The sequence below is a fragment of the Neopelma chrysocephalum genome, unplaced genomic scaffold (assembly GCF_003984885.1).
Source record: "Neopelma chrysocephalum unplaced genomic scaffold, ASM398488v2 Primary Assembly neopelma1_63, whole genome shotgun sequence".
NCBI classification, from domain to species: Eukaryota; Metazoa; Chordata; class Aves; order Passeriformes; family Pipridae; genus Neopelma; species Neopelma chrysocephalum.
The window spans coordinates 13,150,610-13,168,685 of NW_020897720.1; the positions used below are offsets into that span (position 1 = coordinate 13,150,610).

At 43.8% G+C, this 18,076-nt stretch overlaps 2 protein-coding genes across 4 annotated transcripts in view; one reads left to right on the forward strand and one right to left on the reverse strand.

Annotated features, from left to right (window-relative positions):
- The window catches only part of LECT2 (leukocyte cell derived chemotaxin 2), a 4,452-nt gene extending 1,687 nt beyond the window's left edge, over positions 1–2,765 (forward strand). Inside the window, exons 3-7 of the mRNA XM_027682679.1 lie at positions 253–404; positions 917–1,087; positions 1,402–1,516; positions 1,994–2,145; positions 2,545–2,765. Coding sequence (XP_027538480.1) covers positions 253–404; positions 917–1,087; positions 1,402–1,516; positions 1,994–2,145; positions 2,545–2,735 — 781 coding nt within the window. The 3' untranslated portion in view covers positions 2,736–2,765. The remainder of the gene's footprint in view (positions 1–252; positions 405–916; positions 1,088–1,401; positions 1,517–1,993; positions 2,146–2,544) is intronic.
- A 1,218-nt stretch (positions 2,766–3,983) lies between these two features.
- On the reverse strand, positions 3,984–15,657 carry LOC113967267 (F-box/LRR-repeat protein 21-like). 3 transcript variants are annotated; one of them, XM_027682744.1, is made up of 7 exons: positions 15,534–15,657; positions 12,253–12,348; positions 10,713–10,852; positions 7,869–8,318; positions 7,053–7,175; positions 6,552–6,723; positions 3,984–5,857 (listed from the first exon to the last, which is right to left on the reverse strand). In XM_027682744.1, exons 4-7 carry the CDS (start codon positions 8,238–8,240, stop codon positions 5,214–5,216), a joined length of 1,311 nt encoding a protein of 436 aa, XP_027538545.1. In that variant the 5' UTR covers positions 8,241–8,318; positions 10,713–10,852; positions 12,253–12,348; positions 15,534–15,657; the 3' UTR covers positions 3,984–5,213. The 3 variants fall into 3 exon arrangements, with proteins under 3 accessions (XP_027538545.1, XP_027538546.1, XP_027538547.1); XM_027682745.1 differs by lacking the exon at positions 15,534–15,657 and having other exon boundaries at positions 12,253–12,705; XM_027682746.1 differs by lacking the exons at positions 10,713–10,852; positions 12,253–12,348; positions 15,534–15,657 and adding an exon at positions 9,053–10,698.
- Between the last annotated feature and the right edge of the window lie 2,419 nt (positions 15,658–18,076).

Below are 18,076 nucleotides of genomic sequence, written 5' to 3' on the forward strand. Positions count from 1 at the left end.
TACATAACATTAACCCTGAGAGATGTGTATCTGATATTGATACATAATAGTAACCCTGATAGATGTGTATCTGATATTGATACATAACATTAACACTGACAGATGTGTATCTGATATTGATACATCATGTTAACACTGATAGTTGTGTATCTGATATTGATACATAACATTAACCCTGAGAGATGTGTATCTGATATTGATACATAACATTAACACTGACAGATGACTCCAATGATGGATTTATGCTTCCAGGGACAGTGGCAAAGGAAAGCACGGGGGGGTGGATGTCATCTGCCGGGATGGAGCCACCGTGTACGCCCCGTTCAGCGGGCAGCTCTCCGGACCCATCCGGTTCTTCCATAATGGGAATGCCATCGATGATGGAGTCCAAATCAGGGGATCAGGCAAGTAATGAACAGCAGGTATGCTGTGAGGCATGCACAAGCAATCACTCCATTTCCTTGAGAAGGGTTTCTTCAGTTCAAGCACAGTGCTGATTAGTGTCACACCCTCTCTAGCACGCTGAAATTTTGGGAGGCAGCACACCAGCAGGATGTAGTCCTTTCCTATGCTTTTCCCGGAGAGGAGGGAAGAAAGGAGTTGGAAAACGTAGCAGGAAAACAACAACCCCAACTAATAATAGTAAAAAAAGGAAACAGTAAAAATAAAGCATCGGAAGTACACCCTCAGCTTTGCTGAGAGGATGTTTTCCTGTCCCTGTTTTCCAGCTCCCTTTTTTCCTCTTTTCCACAGCAAATCCAGTAATTTTGATTTCACGATTGTTGGTACCTTGAGGACATTTCTGCTTCATCCTTACAGTCTCCAGTAAGAGGCTGGCAGGGGATGCTTCTTGCTCTCCCAAGGAGCAGAGGCAGCTGATGTTCCCTGACATCGCTTCCTCTCCCATCTCCTCCAGGTTACTGCGTGAAGCTCGTCTGCATTCACCCCATCCGGTACCACGGCCAAATCCGCAGGGGGCAACGGCTTGGGAGAATGCTGCCCATGCAGAAAGTATTTCCTGGCATTATTTCTCATATCCACGTCGAGAACTGCGACCACTCCGATCCCACCCACCTGCTTACACCCGGTAAAAAAACCCCAAACAACAACAAAAAGCAGCCCAGAATAGGAGTAGAGTTGCACTCAAGGACCTGTGATTCTCTCTTTGAATTTTTGTCTCTAAAGCATGTTTCTTGTCTGAGATATTACTATCCAGCTTAGTTGCGCATTCTACTTATATTTCCTATAAAGATGACAAATCTTGCAGAGGGAAATCCAACCGCACGCATGGGATTAATACAGTTCTTACCCAACTGTATTAAAACAGAGCAGTCACAAACACACCAGGCTTAAAACAATCAGAAAGCCAACTTTGATGTGCTGTGTTTCTGTGTTTCAAAGATGTCCCACCACTGCCACAACGAGACAGCCGCTGGGCCACGGTGTGTGCTGGGAATCCCACCAACGAGATCAGGGGCTGTGATAAGTACGGCTGCGGATACTACGGAGCTCCGAGGTACCATGCCAGGGGAACACAGGGGGATTTTGTCCTTCCTCCACTGAAATAAGAGTTGAACACTGTTTAAGTCACTTAAGAATCACAGCTTCGAAGGTTTGGGTTGGACATGAGCAAACTTTTAGGCCGCACACATTGTTGATAACACTTCTCTGCCTGGAGGGTTTTATCACTCCGACTAAGCCGTGCCTGACCTGGTGTTGGGAACAGTCCTGACTGGAGGGAAAAGTTAGACTTGATGTCCTTCACACAACCAAACTTTCTGTGACTCTACATTTCTATTTAAGACTTGGAAGAAGGGCTTTTTCTCCAGCCCTAACAGGTCACCCACCAATTAAACCACCCACACCAAAAATCCTTTACGCATCCTTCATCCAGTCTGACACTATTTCTGTCCTAACAACCCATTTCCGGGGATCACACCTCTATAACATGGGGCCTGACAAGAGCTGTCTCTCATTCCATCCTTGTTTCCAGACGCAATGGCAAAGGGAAGCACAGGGCAGTGGATGTGATCTGCGCTGACGGAGCCACCGTGTACGCTCCCTTCTCCGGGCAGCTCTCCGGGCCCGTCAAATTCTTCCACAATGGAAATGCCATCGATGATGGAGTCCAAATCCAAGGCTCAGGTAAACAGCTACTCTTCATTCAATGTCTTTGAGGTCACACAAGATGTGTTACCTTGCAGCTGCCAAGTACTTCAGCAAGGTGAATGTTTTCTTCTATCCACCTACTCGCAGAACTTTTTGCTCCTGCTACAATACCAGTGTCTTTGAGCCCTACCCTTTACTAAAGCAGGAATTCCCACCTTTTCCCTGCCTTCCATCTTCCCTCTTCCACCAAGTCAATGACTTCAACCACTACTGATTTTTTATGACCATAATGCCTTTGCTATTTTGGTATTTTCACTATTGCTATCTGAGTGGAAAGGATAAGACAGAAATTGTTAATATTTCTGAAACAGAGTTAGTACAGAAAAACAAATGCTTCATCAGTCATCTGATGTTTTCTCTCCTTGTTTTCACCAGGGTTCTGTGTAAAACTACTCTGTATCCATCCCATAAGATACAACGGGGCAATTTCCAAGGGACAAGTCCTTGGGAAAATGTTGCCAATGCAAAGAGTATTTCCTGGCATCACATCTCACATCCACATTGAGAACTGCGATCACTCGGATCCTACAAGCAATCTCGAAAGGGGGAAAGGCCACAGAGAGTGAAATGGAAATGCAGTAAATTCTAAATAAATTCACCTCAGCATCCAACAGTTGTTTTTTCTTCTCATGAAAGTCTATGCTATTACTGATTCACTGCTTTGAGTGTTACATAAGCAGTGAGTGGAGGCGAATTGGAGGGAATTGGGGAATTAGCAATGATTAGTTATAAGCTTTCTCAAAGAGTCTGAAAAATCAGCTAAAATGCAAACTAGCTACCCCCTCATGTGGCAGAGAAGGTGCATGACTGCCAGCTTCCCCCTCAAGTACCAGCCAGCCTCACTTGTGAAGATCAGCCAGCAGAGCAAATGCTCCAAAAAATCAGTGCATCAAAAATCACAGTACTGATAAATGCAGGCCCATTTCTCTGGAAGCTTGGAGCTGGAGCAAGGAAACATTCCATGGTTGGTGAGCTTAAAAGGTCTTTTCCACCTTAGCAGTTCTATGTTTCATGGCTTCACCGAAAAGCTGCCTCAGTGAGAGGGACTGAAAAGGGACAATATTCAAAGCAGCATTTTAGCAGCTTCCCCCTGAACTCTCTATTTACAGTCACCAGTGTTTGGTTATTCACTAACACTGTTCTGATGGCTGGAGAGACACAAAGGACTCCACGACTCCCCAGCCACCCAAAAGATGTGTCCACGTTCCATTTTACATGTCAGAAATCCTCAGGTTTCAGGCATGAACACGACAATGACTAATTTGCCATAATCCAAGAGTTAAACATTCCTTCAGCCTCTCCCAAGGTTTGTCACATTTATGGTTTCTACTAGGACAGAATCCCAACAGGACACAGTGCATCAGATGGATAAGAGTCTAATTAATCAGTGCATGGATTAAATCACTTTGTTACATTTCCATTTAAGGCAAATCAATATATCTTAAACAAAATACTGTTTGGAAATATTTCAGTCTTTTAAAAGAAAATAAGTGACTCAGGTATTGTGTGTTACCTTCAATCCTTTGGCTTCCAACTGGGAACTGGAGACGGCTGAGCACCTGCCTTCCCATGGGATGTGGTTAATTAATTCCCTTTTCTGGGGTTGTTTGCATGTGTGGCTCTTGCTTTACCTATTAAACTGTCTTTATATCCACCCACAAGTTCTCACTTTTACCCTTTCCAGTCTCTCCCCCACCCCACTGGGTGTGTGGGGCTGAGCTGCCAGCCAGGGTTAAACCATGACAGTGACAAACACCACCAGCTAATTAATGTAGAATTCTCATTATCAACAGGAAGACAGAACAAGTACAGCGTGAAAGTGATTACAGCAAAATTTATATACAATGAGTTTTAGTTTACAGTGAGCAAAATGTCAACACAAAAATACAGACTCTAATTTACATCAACTCACCATGCCTCTCCCCTTTTAAGAAAATAAATATATTAAAATCTTCTTTCTTAAAAAACAATTAGTAGCAACAAGTATTAAACAGTCCTGAATTAAATATTTCAGGATCACCTCCAGCAATCCTTTCTCTAGGAATCAGGGCTTACAGCAGAGCCAAGAACACTGCAGGTCATCCTGGCCTGTCAGTGACAAGTAATTTAAGTGCTCTAAATCCTGGATTCCACACAGAGAGGGATCAAAGACAACTGTATTCCATTTGTTCCTTCCTTCTCACCAGCCACATTTATGAAATCCTTCTTATCTCTCAATTATGAAAGCCTGGAACAGCATTCAGACATCAGTCTTTGACCACAAAGACCAAATCCAAAGCTATTCCTTATATCCTAACACTTTCCAAAGTGCTTTATTACTCACTCAAGCAATCAATCCAGCTACAAACTTTTACATTCATTAATTCTAACAAAGTCTCTTTCCTACCCTTTTAATGCATAGGACAAAACCAACATACTGTACAATGCAGTCTCAACAGCTTCACTACTGTGACAGAATTATTTAAAGTGCAATTTAATGCTTACAAAAAAACTTTACAGTTTCAGCTTATTAAAATTTTAATATAATACCGTGAGTTTAAACTAGATTACATCTGATTAACCTGGGCTAGTGTATTTTAATGTACAAGCTTTTATAATTAAAACACAAATATTTATAAAAAAAGCTATATAAAACATCATGACAAATAATACTGTACTCCAAGTTGTATACAGCTTTCCGTAAAGATAGATTTCCTAAAGGAAAAAAGTTACTCTATTCCTCTTCTGACTACATCAGAAAGATTAAACAAAGATATGAAAAAAAACCCAAAACCACTTTAAAGTGAACAGAACATTTAAACTGAAGCTCAGAGAAGCCCAAGTTCACTGAAGTCTGAAGCACCTGTAAACCACAGAACTGTTAAGTACACTTCAGTCTATTTTCTATTTCAATATACAATTAATATTCTAAAGTGTTTTGCCATTAGTCTGCCAGAGGTTCTCAAGGTAGAAAAACTCAGATCTGGAAGCAAGTTTTCACATTTCCTTTTTTAAATTCCTGATTTGCATAGAAAGCAACACCCTGATTTCACCCGAGAGAGAATTTACCACGTCGGCATCATATCAGGAAACCACATTCTGCCCAGGTGCTTGGAGACTTCCAGATGCAGCCGATCCAAGCTGTAATCGCTGTCTGGGATCAGCACCTCCTCCATGATGGACAGCTGGGTCAGCCTGCCCCCGCACACCTTCACAAACTCCACGAAGCCCCTGCAGGTCACCTCGCACTCCCCCAGGCCCATGGCCGTGAGGTTCTTGCAGCGCTGGGCGATCTGGATGAGCTCAGCGTCCAGGGGCTGCAGCCCGTTGGCGCACACGACCAGCTCGATGAGCCGCGGGCAGTTGATGCCGATGCGGCCCAGCAGCGCTTTGCTGACGGCGCGGCCGAAGTACAGGTGTGTGACCGGCGTCTCCTCCCGGAAAAACACGTCAAATTCGTCCTCATACAGGAAGAAGTACATCACGATGTTGACTTTGGGGGAGTGCTTGACCAGAGCGTCCCAGCTTTGCTTTTTGATGGTGTGGAATTCCACCTGCCCGGGGTTCTCGCTCACGACGTCGATGCGAAGGTGCTCGAGGTCGACGTGCTTCTCGCTCGACAGAGCCAGCAGAAGCTCGTCACTTAAGATGTAGTAGTTCAAAGCCAGCTCCTTAAGTCCATGGCACTGATCAGCAACACAAAGAATGCCTGAGGAACAAGAAAAATTACTCTGTAAAATGAAAAGCAAATGTAAGCGCAGTTGTTTGCTGTCAAGCTCGAGCAAGTACTAATTCTATTGGCTTGAGTTTTCATGCTTATATGCAAAACCCCGAAATATTGAAGTTCTAAATATCCACAGCATTTTACAGGATTTTGGCCATTAACATTTATCAGTAAAAGACCCAAGTCTAACTAGTCACACTCATATTGGATCTGCTTATCTTCCTCTTTGCCCTTCCCTATGCAGAATTTTGACGCAGCAACTGAAATTAGGTCAGATTCAGCTGAAGTTGACACTATTCCTTTCTTCCTTCAACTTTCATCTACACTGGTTAAATCACCACCAGCAACCTTGTTTAACAGTTAAAACAGAGCCTTTCAAGAATTAAGACATAAACAACATAACTGTATTTTGAAGGCAGTGAGACCTTCACCAACCAGTGAATTCAGATCCAGATCTGGACACACGAGGGCCCTACAGAAACTGAAAACACTCCCAGTCTTAACCACTAGTTTGTGCAATTTGTACACACTCACTTGCAAAGCCATTACTGACAACTGCTTTAATCTCCTTTATCCCACCAAGCAGTAGTTGATTCATGGATCAGGGATTTTGTGTGTGTGTTCCCATTATTGTTTTGATACTTTATTACTCCGTTTTTCACATATATTCACTACTCACCAGCAGGTGAAACGTGAGGACAGCTGCTCATTTTTAGCAGTTTTAGAGTGTCACTGTTGTTAGCAACAAGAACCTTCAGGGAAGGATCATCAACTGGTGTGTCATCTATCTTGATTGATGATAATGACTTGGAGTTTACAAAAACTACTGTCAGTGCTGAAGCAAAATGAGCCTGTTTGGAGAAATGGAAGGAAGGGAAAAAAATCTTATGAAAAGATGGGCAGAACTTCAGCTTCTTAACCTCACATTCTGCACACACAGAAAGCAGAAAAATAATCACTTCTCAGTCATTCCCTTTCTTGTGCAACAAAGAAAGGCTTATTTGAACATGAACATAGGGGATCTTTGTTTAAAAACATGCTGCTGCACATGACAGAAGTTAACTTTACACCCAGTAATTAACTCATCCACTCTGATTTATTGTTTCACTGTAATAAAAAAAGAGATAAGTGGACACAGTGATGAGCCCAAAGTACCTAGTTACAGTCTGTAGAACATTACCTTAGAGACATTCATGAAGCTTGGCTTTGCTGTAGAGATTAAACCCAGTGTCTTGATTGAACAATTCACCAGCTGAGAAAGGATGTCACAAGCTGCTTCTGCTGACTCAGTACTGCTATCAACCTGTAAAAGCAATTTTAAAATAATGAAGTCATTCTTCAGTATTATTGAGAAAGCAGCACCATGGATACCCAAGACTGCAAGTTCCACACCTGGTCAGCTGTGCTGCTCCAGCCTGCAATCACCACAGGGACAAAGTGCAGCATTAATTAGACATTTCAAGATAAGAACAAGTTCAGGAAAGTTCAGGAAAATCTTCCTGAGTATGACTGCTGGGCATTTCTAGTATGAACAGAGACCTTAAATCTAAGTCTTCTCTTCAAATAACCTCATGTTATTACAATACTGTAACAGTGCTGGTGCTACAATAGGCAGTGATACGTTTTTTTTTAAAATGCCAACTCTTGGAGCCCAAAAAAGACTTGACAAAGTCTAGATTTAATCCATTTTATCTGCATGGACAACACCTTTGCATCTTAAATAATGAACTGGTTCTCAATTCCTTAGCCTGAAGAGTGACCTTGGACAAATCTCTGTTTCATCTCACCTTCCCTCCTCTGCCTTGCACGACAACAGCTCTTTCTTTACTTTGCAGAGATTAGAGTGTGGAAAATTGAAGGAAGCTGCCTGCACATGTGGAAATAAACTGCTGCAAGAGCAAGACTTCCCAGGTCCAGCCCTTAATGCAGCTGGCACAGAGCAGCTGCATGCCCTGCACACAGCAAGGTGACACAGCAGACGCAGCTCCAGGCTTACCTTGAAGCTGACGTACTGCAGGTGATCAGCGTGCCTCTTGATAATCTGCTGAATGAGGTCTGGGTGGGTAGACTTTAAGTAAGAAGTGGCTGGCTGGCTGAGTTCAAATTCAAATCTCCTCCAGAGATCTGGGATGTGAAAAACCTCGTTCCACCTTCGGCAAACAGAAGACGCCCTGGCTCGATCCACCAGAGTGAGGAACTGGAAAACACGCAGGATCACGTGGTGGGGGAGGCTGCCCCAGTCCATGGAGGTGCACAGGGCAGAGTCACCAAACACTGAGCCATATGAACCAGTTTTCTGTTTTTTGCTTGTCTGTGATGTGTGAGGAGCTTCAGTTCCAACCACAACTCTCTGCCCAGCTCTCTTCATCGTGGAAGTTTCGGGGGCTGTAACGATCCGATGTGTTCAAACCGCAGTTCCCTGGAAGGGCTCACGCACAGCAGGGCTCTAGAAAAATACAGGATATTAGGGGAGGAAGGGAGACAGGGCAGTGGAAACACAGGAAGAGATAACAACGTAATAAAGTTTAAATATAGCATGTTACTCTGAAAAGAAGCACGTCCATATGTCCATATCCAGTGCACAGATGTTGGCAAGAACCTTCTCTCTCAGTACCTTTTATTTTGTACAACCTGATTTGAATCTGGAGAACTTGGGTTTGTTAATTTACCAGGTGTAGTTTCATGTGTTAGTACTTCACAGTACATAAAGCATTTTGCAGGGAAAAGAAGTATAACAGCAATTTAATTTAGCAGTAAAAAACTGTTTCAGTTTAAATTTAAACTCAGCAGCCAAACTATGGAATCTACTAATGATTCCTAAGAAGTTTATCAACCTAATTCATAACCTCTACTTAAACAGATAAACCTGGGACAGGCACGTCAGAGTCAGATTGAAAAGTTTTGCCCACCTTCCCTTTGCTTTTTTTTTTTTTCTTTTAAATCATGTCAGGCAGGGGAAAAATGTTTGTACAACTAACAACAAAAAACTTCAGAGGCCACTTATCAGAGTAAGTGAGGTTCACATGCTGGTTTTCAGCAGGAAAAAGGACAGTGACCTTGGAATTACGCAAACTGCATGGATCTGCTTCACTGAGGGACAACTGCCACATGAACCAGAGCTCAGGAAAGAGCAGCCTAAGGAAAAGCTCCACTTTCCCAGGCTGAAGCAGTGCAACCTACCCAAGACATTCTGGACTGAATTCTGTGATTCACTTAATTCTCAGCAACAATCTTTGTTTCAAATGCCACTTCATTTCACAGCAGGCTGAGGCCCCTTCTCAAATGTCCCACTAACCAGATGTTCAGCCAGATCTTCTCTCTTCCCAAAGAGTCTGAAGGATTTTCCAGTGCATTTTTCAAGAACAAACAGAGCACGTTATCTAGTTTTTTAACTGAACAAACTTCCATGGCAACTCTCACAGCATGCTTTTTCTGGTCTGAAAATTTTCCATAATATCCTCATTATGGGGGAAAAAAAATCCACCCCCTCCCAATCCCCAATATTGCAGAAACAGCTGCCAAAATACAAACTATCCTATCAAAAACTTCCCTGGCCTTTTCCCCAACTTATAAAACCTGACCTGCCTGGTTGATGAGGTGTCTGACACCCAACCCTCATTTTCATGAAAAGAAAGCATGTGCATTATTTGGGAATTGGGAAAGAACAACCTACCCAATTAATTAAGAGCTGTTCACATGACCAGCTTCACTACTGTTTAACCTCCTGACAAATTATCTCAACCACCAAGAAATTTATTTCAGCAGTTGTTATAACTCAGTCTACTCAGAGTTCCATTAATGATTGCAATCAGCAATATATGATAAGCTAAGCTACCAACACTCTTTAAATGATATTAAATAACAGGTTTTCTTCCCTGAATAGACACGTGGCTTTATATTAACAGTGTTACTAATGGAATGAAGATGCAATCTCAGCATGAATAAACATTTTGCTACTAGACCAACAAATTATCATCCACACAACCACGTTTTATGACTTTTGAGTGCTTTAAGTCACACAAAGAATGGGCATTCCAAAGCATTAAGTGTGGATGTAGTAATTAACCATTGCACAACTCCTACAGTTGCTCATAGCCCTTGCTAAATTTAGCAAAGGTTAAACACCTTTTGAGTCAAATACCTGTTGTTTGTTTTTCCTTCTCCCTCCTCCCTCCTCAGAGGAATTACAAGTTTAGCTGTTTGCTAAATCTGAAGTCCAGATTAAAAAATGAAATTTAACAAATTCTGTTGGCTGAGAAGCTTCTCTTTGCTACTGCTGTTCTCATGCAGATCTGCAACATCTTGGTTAAAGACAAGTTTCTGATAAAAATGGAAATTTTTGCTATCTTATTCGAAACATACTTGGATGCTTGGATGCCAGAACAAAGAAGTTCTGGCATCTGAGAACAACCAGAAAGGGAATTCCCCTAACCCACAGGTCAGGCTACAGCCCACAAGCAGCACATCCACTCCAGATGGATGAAGACCTGATGGAACGTGGCCAGAACTTGTTCTTGTTGCTACATCCTTTAGCAACTGGTTATGTCCAGAATTTTTATGTTTAATATTTTATACTGCAGTCCTTTAAATCTACCAAAATGAGTTCATTTCACTTGCTGGGGGACGCAAAGCCAGAAAAAGGTTCTGTTGGTTATACGTCAAAGTTTTTTACCAAACATGAAGCCCCAATATTTACTGTGAAATATGAATGCTTATTTCCTTCTGAACACTGAAACTATAAGCAGTATATATTTCAAAACACAACTGAAGTTCACTAAATTATAGTTCCATGTGATACAGCCCAGGCACTATTCACTGAGAGGTTTACAGGCACACATACCCCAAAGAATGTGGAGGTTCCTGTCAAGTTACCAGCACCTTTCTGGTATCTGAACATCCATCCCACTGTTGAGTCATCCTGTGTGTGTGCATGGAGTCCTTAACCAGAAGGCAGGGACGGGTTCCAGAAGATGAACCGACCTGTGAAGCCATCAACCAAATTAAAACTCTTCTGCAGTGTCTGAGAAACCCCTAGGAAGGGCTAAAATCAATTCTGGAACAGAGATGAGTAGGATACACTGCTCTGCAGGGCAGATGTGGAAGCAGAACAACAATATGTGCCAAGCAGATTAGTTTTACCAAACACTGTCTGAAAAATATCATTTAACTAATGGGAAGGTGTAATTGTTGGAAAAATCTAGTTTTGAACTATGATTTTAGTCACATGAGCACTCTTATGCAACACAGATGCACCTCTGGAGTCTTGAATATTACCTAAAGAAATTACAAACCTGGGTAAGAAGTGTTTATTTTTTCAGCTTGCTGTACCCCAAAACCACATGAATCAGAAGAGTTAAAGATATGAGTTCTAATATTTTGAAATGTAAAGACTTTTGGCTTTCAACTTTACTCAGTCCAAAAGTATGTTTACTGCCTCATGATAATCTTAAAAGTGAAAAAACTACTTTGGCCAATTAAACTGTTTCTGGAAAAAAGATACCAATACATATGAATACCCTCCCATATACTAATATGGAAAAACTACCCTGTATCTTAGTATGCAAGAGTATCTTGGTCTGCTATAAGAAAATACACCCAAAACCTCCACATTCAGTTCCCCATTTTATATTATTTGAAGATGTTTTAATGGAAAGCTACAGGAACAGCAACACACACCTCACTAAATCATGACAGATTTTAAAATTTGAAGATTTAAGATTTAGAAATGCAATATCAAGTATTGTGTTCAACTAGTAATAACATCTTTAGAAATCTTCCAAAGCTGAACTTCTTTATTTTTCTTCAAAAGATGGGACATGAGGCTTTAGATTCTCCCAGATCATATCATCACCTTATGGAAGACTACTCAGTTAATATCAGCTTTATAGCTGTAAAGTTGAACACTGGTGGAGTACATGTGTTATTTATGAGCACGGGAGAAGCAGCTCCCACCTCCTCTGCAAAATCCAACTCAAGCCCTGCAACCTGTGCAAGGAATGCTGCTGCTCAGCTCACACACCAGGGAATTTAAGAGCTGAACAGTCATGCCTTGTCTATAATGAGAAAGTTGATATTCATTAGCAACTCTGTTCGTGGGTGGCACCTGAAGAAATCTGTCACTTATGGTGGCCTTGTGTGCACAGTCTACAAGTGCCACGTGTTCTCTCTCCTGGGAAGGAAGCAGAGTCTGTGCAGGACACAGAACTCATTTTCACAAGTACTGTCAGTGTCTAACAAATAGAAGGTAAACATAAACAGACTACATAAATACATAAATAACATTATGAGTGAGAGTGCAAAAACACTGAGATGCAATTTAAAGATCCAACACAGAAGTGTATTAAGTTTATAAACCACATATTTTGAAGCAACTTCCTTACCTAAAGAATGCTTCCAAGTTACACTTGGCAGTAAGTGAATGAACTGAGGCAGCTGCAGCCATGGGGCACTCACATGCATCTGTCTGCTTTCCCCTCCTGTCCAGGTAGAATGCCACAAAAACCTTTATTAGTTTTGAAAAAAATACTCCTCATACTACACACAATGCAAAAATTATAGGAAAGTACGTTGGCATCAATTTATACATTTTCTTGCTTTAGTAAAGGAGCTTTAGGGCACCATCCTCACACAAGGCAGCTCATCAAACACTGCAAATACTGGCACTGAGAGAACCGAGGTCAGATTAAGCATAAAACTGGTGGGAAACAAGTGTTGCAACTGCATTTACATTGTACTGATCAACAGCACAAGGCAAACAGTAAGTTCTTCAGTATTTGCATTCTCATCAGCACTAGTAGTGAAGTTTGGAAAACGACACTGTAACTAGTAATGTAATATAGGAGTAATGAAAAACATAGATAAAAAAACCAAACCAAAACAAATGTTTTTCCCCTTTGGCCAGGGGAACTGTGAGAGATGATGAGCACACAGAGGCCACATGGCACAAGCTGCTGCCACCAAACGTGCCGCAGCCTTCACTCAGCACCTGCCCCGGGCGCAGTCACATGGCAGGAGCTGCAACAACAACCCACCCACCGCAGCCTCCTCCCTGTTTACGAGCTCCCAGAGCAGCCTGAACCATCTGGGAAGGAGGATCACAAGGCACCGCAGCAAGGGGTTCACGTTCAAATCCCCCATGTCCCTCCGCACTATTTTAATACTACATTACAAATAAGTTTGTGTCTCGCTGTCTTCCACTATTAGCAACCATTCAAAGCTTTACCCTCAAACGTATCACTAAGTTTTCTTTTATAAAAACACACCAAATAACTGAAATCTTTGTTGGGATAAACTTCACATGCCTATTACAGGATTGGGGGAACCCTTCCACCTGTCCTAAACTCAGTATTCTTCCCAATACTTCTCAGTGTGGCTGCAAGCAAAAGTAATCATTAACATTAAAAATTAAGAAAAGGACAGTAATAGCCATTTATAGTAATAAATGTATCAAATATAGATAGTCAATAAAGACTGTCTACAATGCTCAGCAGGCTTCTGAATGTCACAAATGTTGGACTGGTTACCTGTAACAGCTGAATAACCACAGACTACCCCCAAGAGGAAGGGAGCCTCTCTTGCAGAGACCTGTCCTAAGACCCTCAGTACAGAAGGAAGTTTGTACTTTTACATTGCAGATAAAAAGTAGCAAATTTTAGAAACTACATTAGAAAAAAAGGTACTGAAAAATTCTTGTTAGCAAAAAAAAAAAAATATGCATATATAATCGGGTGTATACCTAATGTACTTCTGAGTGTCCTAGGCCACAAGAACCATCCAAAGCACCTTAAATCATGTTAATTTATGTAAGCAGTAATTTTTACAATAAAAAAGCCCCAGTTATCAGAGATGCAATCAAATACAAGCTTGTTATGCAAATGACAGTGAATTGTTATCTAAGGTAGTTATCGAAGATAAACAGCAGCAACACAGTCATTGAAATGAAACACTTCAATGATTGATGAGGTTCATCAAATCTGTTCATATCCTCATTAGTGTAATGCAAAGTATCAAAAATTTTATCCATCCAGCTCTTTTCCTCTACAAGCTCTTTGACCTCAACGTCCTGTGATCAGGTACTTTGCACAGCTGCACTTTATCCTACTCAAACTACCTCAAATCCACAAACAACAACAGGGATTCAGAGAAAAATCAAGTTAAATAACCCTGCAACTTATCCAGGTAATAGAACCATAAACTTCTGCTAAAATTAAGCCATTAAAAACCTCTCCTATGGCAGGGGGAGGGTCGGTGGGGGATGTGAGAATTGGTCAGCAGTGGCTCTGTTAAGCAAGCAGCTGTTCATGTTACTTGTTACAGTTTCAGTTCAAAAAAAAAAAAAGAGATTTTACTACTATAACCCAAAATATCAGAGATTCAAGCCCCAAAGAAATAACTGCTTCCTCCGACTTCTAGATATCCCCTTCACTTCTCAACAGCAGGAGTCAGCAGGAATTAATAAAACACCATAAAACCAAGTTTCGAGACAGCAAAAAAAAAAAAAACCACCAAAACCACTGAAGTAACGCAACCAAAACCAAACGCAATTCCTGAGATACAAAAGCCCTTTCAAATAACCAAGCTCGGAAATCCTTTGGGATGAAGCAGGCATCTTGGTAATTAAGCTTTAACTTTCTAACACTTGGAAATGAATGTTTAGGGACGTGCCTTTACCAGCTGCAATACCGGTCCCATTAGTCTCAGTGTCTTTGAGAAATCCCAGTCCAGGGAGAGCACTGAGGAATTCGGAATTCAGTCTGTCTGGGGAACAGGAGCAGCAGACACTGCACACAAGGCAGGCAGCCCCGGAAAGCTGCTATCACCTCAAATCAAATCGCTGAGCACGCTTCAAAAATTAGGTAAAAAACACATTTTAAGCTTAAAATCTCAGAAGATCTCCTCCTGCAGAACGATGAGCTCCAAGATTAAGCTTTTTCTTCATCTAGGACACAGCAGACTTCTAATGGGTGGCATTTTTGCTTCCCAAGTGGATTATTATTTTATTTTACCCAGTCCTCATTTTTCCCAAAACCGCGCCTCTGAGCCTCCCTCTCAAGGGATTTATCGCATTTTTAGCATGTTTATGACACATCCGCAAGAGACCTAAAAATAAACCGCGTTCAGCTGCTTTAGTTCTAACTTTACACAAACGCACTGCGCTTTCAGTGATGAAATTTAGAAACTGGTGCTCCACCAACGCACTATTTTTAGAAGGAAACAGCCTTTAGACCGTGCCCGAACACCCGGGACCCCTCGATCTACCCGGGGCCGCACCTGAAGCTGCCGCACAAGGAAAAGCTCTCTCGAGGGTTCCCAGGCGCACCGGGAATATAAATAAATAAATAAATTTTTAAAAAAATCGTTACTCTTCCAGCTTTTCTAGAAACGTTCTTACCCGACTTTAAGCAGCCGTTTAAGAGGTCTTGACAATATAAAATCGACTCCCGGGCGCTCCCCCAGCCCCTGAGGGGATGGGGGGGGGGGCACAACGCGCGCCGAGCCCCTCCCGAGGTTTGGAGCTCATGGGGGGGGGATTGGAGACTCCGGGCGCGGAGGGCGGCTGTCTGTCTGTCCCTCTGAATGTCCGCCTGTCCGCCCGCCGGTCCCTCAGCCCAGGACGCCCCCGCAGCCGCCCACCCCCCCTCCCCGGGGTCCCCCCGCTCACCGCCGCCTCGGCGCGGCTCCCTCGCAGAGTCAGGCCGTGCCCAGCGCAGAGCAGGGGCAGAGCAGGGGCAGGACCGCGCTGAGGCTCCGCCACCACCGCCCCGCACTCGCCGCGGCCCGAGGGAGGAGCCGCGGCCCCGCCGGGCGAGCACAGGCGCCGGGAGGGCCCCGGGGCGGCGGCACGTGACGGAGGCGCCATTTCGCGCCGGGCCGGGCTCGGCCCGAGGATAAAATGGGGCGGGGTGGGCGTGAGGGGGGTGCGCGGCCGGTGGTGACCCCGCGGTACTCACGGTCGAGTCCTGTCCCTGCTCCCTGCCGGATCCGTGCCCCCCCCCCCGGAGCAGCAGGGCATGCTGCTCCCCCCCCTCAGAAGGCCTCGGAGTCACCGGATCGATTAGGGTGGAAAAGACCTGTAAGGTGGTCGAGTCCAACCTATGACTGAACATCACCCTTGTCAACTAGACCATGGCACTGAGTGCCACGTCCGCTGTTTAAACACCTTAAACACCTCCAGGAACAGGGACTCCACCAGCTCCCTGCGTGGAGTTCCAATGTCTAATGCTCCATTCCAGTGCCTTGTCACCCTCCTCTGTGAAGAAATTGTTCCTAATGTCCAACCTAAACCTCCCCTCGTGTAGCTTAACACTGTCCTCTCCTCCTGTCGCTGGTTGCCTGGGAAAAGAGGCTGATTCCCCTCCTGGCTCCCACCTCCTGTCAGGGAGTTGCAGACCCAGAAGGTTCCCCCCTGAGCCTCCTTTTCTCCAGGCTGAGCCCCCCCAGCTCCCTCAGCTGCTCCTCACCAAACTTGTGCTCCAGACACTTCCCCAGCTCCATTGCCCTTCTCTGGACATGCTCCAGCTCCTCAATGTTCTTCCCTACTTGAGGGACCCCAAACTGGACACAGCATTTGAGATGTGTCTTCACCAGTGCCAAGTACAGAGGGACGATCCCTGCCCCAGTCCTGCTGGCCACACTATTGCTGATACAAGCCAAAGATGCCACTGGCCTTCTTGGCCACCTGGACACACTGCTGGCTCACGTTCCTCTCCTGCTCATTTCCTGCCTCATGTATTTTCCATCATTTCCTGACAGCAAGTGCCTGTAAACCCTCGTAGTCCTTGAGCTGGGGCAGCCCTGGCCTTTGGAAACAGCCCATGAGCCTCTTCCAGAGGCCATTCCCTCCAGGCACCATCATCCCCTGCCCCTCCCACGGGACCTAGGCATAGAATTATAGACTGGTTTAGGTTGGAAGGGACCTTAAAGATCATCGAGTTCCAACCCCTCTGCTGTGGGCAGGGATGCCACTCACTAGACCAGATTGCTCAGGGCATCATCCGACCTGGCCTTGGACACTTCCAGGGATGGGGCATCCACAGCTTTTCTGGGCAATCTGTACCATGGTCTCAACACCCTCTGAGTAAAGAATCTCTTCTTAATATCTAGTCTAAACCTACCCTCTTTTAGTTTGAAACCATTGTCCTGTCACTATCTACCCATATAAAAATTTCCTCTCCCTCCTTTTTATAAACCCCATTTATGCACTGGAAGGGGGCTCCAAGGTCTCCCCGGAGCCTTCTCTTCTCCAGGCTGAACACGCCCAGCTCTCTTAGCTTGTCTCCAGAGCAGAGATGCTTCAGCCCTTGGATCATCTTCATGCCCTCCTCTGAGCCTGCTCTGACAGGTCCATGTTCTTCTGGTGCTGAGGACAAGAAAGGCCTCTGGGCAGCAGCTCTGTGGCCCTACACTGAAGGAACTCTATTCTTTCAGACAGGAGGCTCAGAACTGATGCAGGAGCAGCATCCTCTCAGTGCCCTTGTATTCCTGCCCCCCTCAAGGGCAGCCTCAGCCAGCCCAGGCTGCTCAGCTCCCAACTGACACCTCAAAAGAAGATGGGGGACAAGCAGCTCTTACTGATTTTTAGCTCTCTGTTGGCCAAAAATTCTGAACAGGAAAGCTTTCCTTGCTTGCTATGGGTATCCCCATTGCCTGCCTCCCCAAAGCACCCCACCAGGGAGAGAGGGCTGAGCGCTGCATCGTGTCCAAACTGCAGATGCCAAAACTATGTCTTTTAATTTACCACCAAAAGCGTAATTTTTAAAAAAACTTGCAGATTTTATCTATGCAGACTCACTGCACAACAGCTCGTCATTAGTCAGTGCTGCTTTATTACTCTGGTTATGTCTGAGCAATGGAATTTTTATTGCCAATTGCTACAAAACACTTGCAGCCACAGATTTCCTGGCCTTGGTATATGGCAATTATTAACCAACAACAAGCCTTTATATCATCTTTTTATCAAGAGGTAATGCTAAACATGAGCAGCATTTCCGAGGTAGTTTACGTCTGCCCTACATAAAACCAAAGCTGGCAAAATGTGACTGAGCATTTGTGTGATGTCAAAATACAGTTTCCTCAAACCCATCTGAAAAAATGGAAAATTAGCATGTTGAAGGGCTAATGGAAAGAATATTTGTCATACTGTGACTGTGACATCTTCAAAGTACATGATTTCCTCAGAAAGAGAGACAAAATAGACTACACATT

Coding starts and splice junctions, on each gene's coding strand:
- LOC113967267 (XM_027682744.1), bottom strand. CDS start 8,240: ATGAAGAGAGCTGGGCAGAGAGTTGTGGTTGGAACTGAAGCTCCTCAC. Junction 6,724..7,052: donor GCTTCATGAATGTCTCTAAG/GTAATGTTCTAC, acceptor TTCTCCAAACAG/GCTCATTTTGCTTCAGCACT. Junction 5,858..6,551: donor TCCTCACGTTTCACCTGCTG/GTGAGTAGTGAA, acceptor CTTGTTCCTCAG/GCATTCTTTGTGTTGCTGAT.